Source organism: Chelon labrosus (assembly GCF_963514085.1).
Source record: "Chelon labrosus genome assembly, chromosome: 17".
NCBI classification, from domain to species: domain Eukaryota; kingdom Metazoa; phylum Chordata; class Actinopteri; order Mugiliformes; family Mugilidae; genus Chelon; species Chelon labrosus.
The window spans coordinates 20,889,532-20,897,259 of NC_140350.1; the positions used below are offsets into that span (position 1 = coordinate 20,889,532).

At 43.4% G+C, this 7,728-nt stretch overlaps 1 protein-coding gene across 1 annotated transcript in view; it reads left to right on the top strand.

The window, feature by feature from the left end:
• The window catches only part of ppm1e (protein phosphatase, Mg2+/Mn2+ dependent, 1E), a 48,076-nt gene extending 40,348 nt beyond the window's left edge, over window positions 1-7,728 (top strand). Inside the window, exon 9 of the mRNA XM_084564234.1 lies at window positions 478-7,728. Within this exon, the coding sequence (XP_084420360.1) occupies window positions 478-1,412 (935 nt within the window). The 3' untranslated portion in view covers window positions 1,413-7,728. The remainder of the gene's footprint in view (window positions 1-477) is intronic.

A 7,728-nucleotide genomic window follows, 5' to 3' on the forward strand; every position in this document is an offset into this window, starting at 1 on the left:
TTATAGTGCTCCTTGTAATCTGGCAGTAACTACTTTATAAAATAAAATATAGTTGAGCCTAGCCTTGCGTAGCTAGACTCAATTCTTACTAGAACATGAGTCTGGGTTTTATTGCAGGGAGTGTTTCAACATCCAGAGAAAAAAATAAATATCTTGCAATTAGATAGTCCTCAAACCAGTCGGAGCCAGTTTGTTGTAAACCAATTCAAATGACTACGTTGCTGTTACTGTATAAAGCCCCACCCAAGTGATTTGATTGGCCTAGCAGATTTTCGCTGGAGCACAATCCATCCTATTGGAGTCATGCAAAAAAAATATGAGGAAGCTCTTGTGGTTTCCAGACTAAACAGATCTACCTTTTGCCTTCAAGTTCACAAAGTCCTCCAACAAAGTGAAGGACAGATTTGCCGCTGACTGTGAATGAACTCTCCATGAGCAGATCTTTACCGACTAACCTGCTACCCGTTGTGTCGACAGGTGACTCCGAGCACAAGCCCTACATCTGTGGCGATGCAGACCATGATATCTTCCCACTGGACGGCACAGAAGACTACCTGATTCTGGCCTGTGATGGCTTCTGGGACACAGTGAGTCCAGACGAGGCGGTGCGGGTGGTCAGCGACCATCTCCAGGAGAACACTGGAGACACCACCATGGTAGCTCACAAGCTGGTGGCCTCAGCTCGAGACGCAGGCTCTAGCGATAATATCACCGTCATAGTGGTGTTTTTGCGGGACCCACGCTCTCCGCCACCCAATAGCACCGAGGACGAGGAGGAGGGTGTGGTGGAGGGAGAGGTAGAGGAGGAGGAGGTAGCTGAGGTGGAGGAGGAGGAACCGGAAGAGGAGGAGGAGGAAGATGAAGCAGCCAGGGTAGAGCGTGATGGCAGAGAGGGAGGTAGCACTGCGGACAACGGGGGGAAGGGCCGCGGTGGCTGGCCCCTTCAGCAGTGCTCGGCTCCTGCTGACCTCGGCTACGAAGACCGAACGGACTCGTTCACGGACAGAACTAGCCTCAGCCTTCTGGGGCCGTCGCTGGAGGGCCGCATCTCTCTGACCCGGGGCTCCAGGCTGCCCTTCTTCAACTTTAGCCCCGACCTCTTCACGACCTCCCACAACTACCGAGAAGAGCGCCCACTGAGGCGCAGGTCATGTATCCCTTTTCAAGAGGCCAGCATGTCTAGCTTCACGGACCCACTGTGGCCCCAGACAGCCATGCTGTTAGGCCAGGCAGTGAGGCAAAGCCACAGGCCTGGTTATGGTAGTCGCCGGTGGGGCCGGAGGTGGCCAAGCAGATCCAGGGAGCTGCTAGGCCTGTTGCCGTCTGGTCACTTGCCTCCCTACATGCAGCGCTACTCCAGCCAGAGGCCTGGAGTGGCAGTGCCCCAACTGCCCCACGATGCCACCATCTGAAGAGATGACCCAAACCAAACCATCTCCTTCATTTCTTGCTCCCTGCCCTTCAAGCCCACCCATCCACCTTTGCCTTCAACAACACGTCTTTCTTTGATAGTTGGTAGTTGTGGCTCCTGCAGTCGTTGTGTGATTATTGAATCTCTGTCAGGGGAGTGGTGCTCTCTGTCCTAAGCCGAAATATTTCCAAATGTAAGCTGGCCCACTAAACACAAGCTCTGCTCCTTAATGCTGTAGGTAACGTGCAAAACCCCATCCTCTCCATTGCGACCACCTGATCAGTCAGTATGAACACAGAAGTGGAAATGCAGGTTTTTAAAATGCGTTCAGGCCGAATGTGAAACGAATCTTAGCAGAAGAACAGAGTCTACGTCGGGCAGTGCAAACAGAAGCTGAGCTAAAAGATGAAAAATTCACCTCTTCTCACTCCGAACACATGTTTAAGTTTAATTTTATGTGCTTGGTCACTTTACACTCTTCAGACAGAAGTCCGATCTCTTCTTCAGCGTGCAGACTTGGCTGAAAGTATGTGGACGCTTGAGCATTACGCCAGTATATTCTTGTTCCACTGCAGGAATTGGCAGCATTGGAAGTGGATGTTGGATGAGACCAGAGCTAGCTAATTTTCCAGAGTTGTACTAAAATCAATATGGATTCTTGGCCTTCTAAATATAACTAAATGAACTAAATATAAACACCACAGCATAGATGTGTTTAAGATATTACTTTCTTAAAGTGACACTAGAATAATACCACAAAATACTTAAATGCCCCAATCAACACACAAAGAGAAAAAGAGAAAATTCCTAATTTCTCTTAATGTCAGGTATAAACGCAGGCTGAGATGACAGCTGTCAAGAACCTCAAGCGACCAAGCATTAAATTAAACTCTAATGGCCTGGCCTCTTTGTCCCCCTCAGCAGTCCTTTGGTGTAGATGAATAACATCGGCAGAGGAGGCCGGGAAACAATTGTTGCTCCCGCTTTTTGAGACCAAAGGCACATGCTGTTCTGCCCCCTCCCATCCCGTCAACGACCCAGCCATTATCCAGCCACAATTTTGTCTACAGATAATTGCATTTAGCACCGGATTATAAAAGATTAGCCGTCACTTACCTGAATAAAGTCTTAATGTAGTCCAGCATTCCAGATGGGGATATACTCCTGGGATAATGTGAGTTTTTTTTTTTTTTTTTTTTTTTGTGGGGCAGAGGTATTTAAAAATATATTTTTGTTATAGCTATTGTTGGCACATAATTATTCCAAGTATTGCAAGCGTATTACACAAAACCCAATGATTTTAATGTTCGGCCAGGACAGTTGAAAGCAGCAGAACATGTGCCTTCCTACTTCCATCAGTAAGATTGATGTGTTGCTATTGACATTAAGGACGAGTCCGGCTTGTGCTTTCAGTCGGGTCATATTTATATCATGACTCAGGGTCGGTTTAAAGGAGAAGTTAAACATTTTGGAAAAATGCACCTACTCTCGCTCAGAGTTAAAAATCATCGATCTGATATGAAGCTACAAACCTGCAGCCGATAAACTATATGTTGCAGCAATGCATCAACGTCTATCATGATGATTTTCCAGCTCATCAGTTTGTTACAAATTCTGGATAAATTAAAGGATTATCTTAAAGGATTATCTTAAAGGATCATCTTAAAGGATTATCTTACCTTTTTCTAAATGTAAAATGTGGATTTTCAAACAAATTTTGCACCTACTAATATCAAATTTAAACAAATCCCAAGGATAAACAAATCAATGAACACGACAGGCTTCACAATTATGTTATTAATAACATAATTAGTAAAACATATTCCGGTTACACATGATTTACAAAAAGCTGCACAGTCTCATAAGCAAAATCTTACCGTTTAAAATCACAAAGTAAATTTACTGTCACTTTCATTAAACGTAAAACGTCGTAAGCTCAGTGCCGGCCGTCAGTTTATTGCTGCCTTCAAATGACGTTGTGTTATGAGTGGCGCCCTCCTGTGGTATTTGCCAAAACTTGCATGGCTAAGACATAGAAGCCATAAGTTACCCCTTTCCTATAAAGTTCCTCTTTAATGCTAATTCATATTCATAATTAACAACTATGTAATCATCAAATAATAATCCTCCCGCTCGTTCATATGATGACACTGTAATAGAAAGTTCGTATTAGAATCATGTTAAGCCCTTTCTACTAAGGCACATACCCAGTTAACTTGCTGAGACTCATCTGTGGAGAGACTTGTGTCACTTTGCATTAAACGTTAAATGTGTAACTTGCTGTGTGTAACCATACTTGATGAACCTGTAAACTCATTATAAAACCACCATGAATTCATCACAAAGACACATTAACGCTGATTGTCGTCACTTTCGCGGTTCTAAAAATACCCGTTCCCATTGAAACGTTTAAACTCGTTATCTCTACTATATGTTTAACCGTCGTCCATGAAAAGTTATGAAAGGTTTCCAGCAAGAAAACATTGATTTTGGCTCAAATGGTGACACCGCTAATATTATTTGGGAGCTAGTTAGTGTGCTAATTAGTGTTAGCTTCACGTGTCTGTTGAAAACTCTGGGTCCATTTGCTTTTGAAACCATAAAAGGTTAAACATTTACGTAAATATTTATTTCTGTACGGTAAATAGTCGCTAAAAGACAGAGGCTAAAAAGTTAGTATCCTCACCAGCTAACGAGAATGCTAATTTTTTGCTAATACAGTTTTGTATAGGAATGTTGTTGTTTATTTTTTTGTTTTTGTTTTTTTTACTAAGGGCTAATTAAACCAAACATTACATATGATACAATACGAGGGTAAAATGTAAAATTGGAAAATAATTTTGGTTTGTTTCAGGGTTTTTTTTTTGTTGTTGTTGTTTTCTAGGAATTAACAGTTGAAAGAATTGTGACTTAATTCCCAGTCCCACGCTAAATGCAACATTAACCACGCTACAAACAAATGAACATTTCCAGCATAATTTTAAAGCTAGCTAGCTTAAAATCAAGATTTAGCCTGATGCCCTTTATTTGGCCTAGCTAGCTATCGGACCAACATGCTAGCTAGCTAGCTGGCCAGTTAAAGGACATCGGGCCAACATGCTAGCTTGCTAGCTAGCTGGCCAATTAAAGGACATTGAGCCAACATGCTAGCTAGCTAGCTGGCCAAATAAAGGGCATCGGGCCAACATGCTGCCACTGCTTAGCGTTACAGCTTAAGCCACCGTGAAAGATAAACCTTCTGAAAACTTCGGCTAGGTACTTGCACCCTTCCCATTCTGTGAAAGAGTTAATGATAACTAACAAACAAAATAATAATAAATGAGAAAACAAATCACAAGGTTACACTATGCTTGAACTTGGAGCATTTTGTTGACGCCGTCTGCACCTGAAACCAAACAACTAAAACTTGTGGTATTAGACGTAACACACTGTTTAATCCATTTCTTACACTTTTGTCCAAACGCTCATTTTGATTATAAACCCCGCACCCTTTTTTTTTGGCTTGATGCAGTGAATTCCCAAATCTTATCAATAACCAGGTTCTTGTTAACCGTGCCTCCGCTTTCCTGGCCCAAGCCACTGGCTCATGAAATACCCAGCGTCACCTCCCCTTCCACTCTCGCTGGTTAGTCGCCTGTAACCGTTCTGTGGACTGGCTAACGAAGAAGCTTCGATGGAGCAGAATGTACCTCATGTCCGAGGATGTTCTCAGAGACTCGGTGAAGTGGGTCGACGCGAGGTGTCGTTTTAGTTTTCTGTCCTTTCTCGGGGCCGTCTAGCTATGAGGAATGTACTGTCGAGACACTCAACAATCTAAAGCCACTGGATTGAGGAAGTATCGCCACTGTGTTTGGTCTCCAGAAGCCCTGGAGAAGACGGGCAACAAAGGACGTTGTTTAAAATATTCACTTAGGCACTGATGTGTATGTATATTATGAGTACTAATTGTGAGTTGAGCGAGTGCTGAAGGAGTGTACATATGATTATTCTGTCTTGTAAATCAGTGGTTTTAATCCATGCGCCACGAGGCCCGAGGTCAGATACTGACTTTAAACAGTCAGACGGTGGACTGTCGCAGTGTCCTATTGTGGCCTAGCTGCTGTTTCACCCCGCTTCCCCCACCCTGACATGAATCTAAAGATTATCAGGCCTAAACATCTGTATTGCCAATCTGCAGTAGCTTAAATTTTATTTATTTTTTATCAGCCTTAAATAAATAAAACACCTTGCCAATGAAATTGTACCAGTAGTTGATAGGTTTTCATTCCAGCTCTGCAGGTGTTAGCTGATTAGCATCGCGCCGATTAGAGGATGAGGAACACATGGAGCTGCTGCAGAGTTTCGGCCTCACGTAAAAGTGTTTGCAACCCTCAGAACTTTCTACATTTTTATCTGAAAGTAGACAAAGAGGACCTTATCAAATTGTGTATTAGTTCATTCAGGAAAATGAGCCAATATTACATGTCTGTGAGTTGCAAAAGTGTGTGGTGTGACTCTGGCTTCCTCCCATCGTCCAAAGACAAGACATGCTTGTTAGGTTGATTCTTAATTGGCCGTAGGTGTGAGTGTGAATGATTGTCTGTCTCTCTGTGTTAGCCCTGAGATCTCGCCCTATGCCGACCCGCAACCCTTCGCGGGACAAGCGGTTACAGAAGATGAATGAATGAATGGTTCTCTTTGTCTACTTTAAGGACTTGTGTGTAAATCTGCTGAGGCTTCGAGTGACTTTTATGCAGAAATGTAGAAAATTCGGAGGGGCCAAATACGTGAAAGGGCGCCGTGAGGTTTTAGATCACGGTTGCAAACTCCATGGAAGCAGAACTGCCAGGATGTTGTTATAATGACATGGTTTTACCTTTGAAGTGGCAACCGATAGAAATTCCGAATCCGAATTTCCCGCAAAATTATGACTGATCACAACGAGGCCTTGTCAGAACAACGACCCGAACCGAGGTTAAATGCTTTGTCATTATATCAAGGTCTTGTTCCCGTTGTTGTTGCTGAGTGTTTGGGACCTGGTGGCAGTTCAGTTTCTGCCGTAACACACCGAAACACTGGGGCATGCCGCGCTCATGGCTCCTCCTCGGCGCAGCTGTGCAGCAGTAGTAGTAGTAGTAGTTTTTTTGGTTCTCTTCAGATTTTATTTTTTATTTTTTTCGTGATGTGGTTTCACAGCAAGTCTTCAGCATTGACATGAAGCTCGGCGCTGCTGCACTCTCTGCGGGGAGAGACTAAAACGATTCACAGTGCTCAGTGACAAGGATCCGTTGGGTCGCGTTCACCGAAAGAAATGAAAACCCTGTGAATTAGTTTCCTCCGGTGTTTCCCATCAGACTGAAAAGTTGTCACTGTATGAGCAATAACAGCGTTTACCATCACTCCTCTCTCCGCTCACGCTCTGCTTGCACAAAAAAAATAAATAAAAAATGAAATAAAGTTCCTCAGAGTTGGATGTTTCCCACTTCCCTCATGACGAAAGCAAGCAGAGGTTCGTCTCTGCTCACTGCTCATGATCACGATCACTGTCCAACTATAGGGTCCTCCATGAACCTGCACTGTGTCTATGTACACACACACAAAAAAAAAAAGCTTTTTCTTTTTTTCTCTGTAAGCAATAATGACGTTGCATTAAAAGGCTCTCTGCGGGTTTGTCTTCTGCTGCGGGATGCAACAAAAAACGTCGTCCTGTCAGCCATATCTGAAAGAGCATAAATGCGGTAAAGTCAGTTTCCCGTTCACTCTTCCCTTTAGAGAATAACAAATACGTCTCTAGATGGTTTACTGGGAAAAAAAATGAACGTGAAGCTGGAGGTGAGGTGAAGGAGGCAGGACATTTCAGTTGTATCGGCATTCCTCAGCAGTTTGGACATGTGTGTGTGTGTGTGTGTGTGAAACGAGGGGAAGGGGGTAGGACTTCCTGGACCGATGAGATCACAGAGGTCTCTCCTTCTCGTCCTCCAGGCGCGAAGACAAACCCCATGATTGGCTCTTCTTCAACATGCAGGTTAGGTAAAGAAAAAAAAAGATTTAAAAAAAAAAAAAAAGAAACTGTAAAACACACGTTGAGTACCTGTATTATCCGTGTTCCTGTAGTATATAAATATGTGTATTGTAACTGGTGACTAACTATGTATATAAAGATTAGACCAAGTCTCTGATGGCTGATGCGTTTCATTTTCCTCAAGTCGGTTCGGTTTATCCCGCAGGTGCAGCTTTTAATCTGCTCCACACATCACAGCGAAGCTTTTTTTTTTTTTTTAATCAACGGGATTTTCTGCAAGAGAAATTATTTAAATTTCTTTCCCTCTGGGTCACAT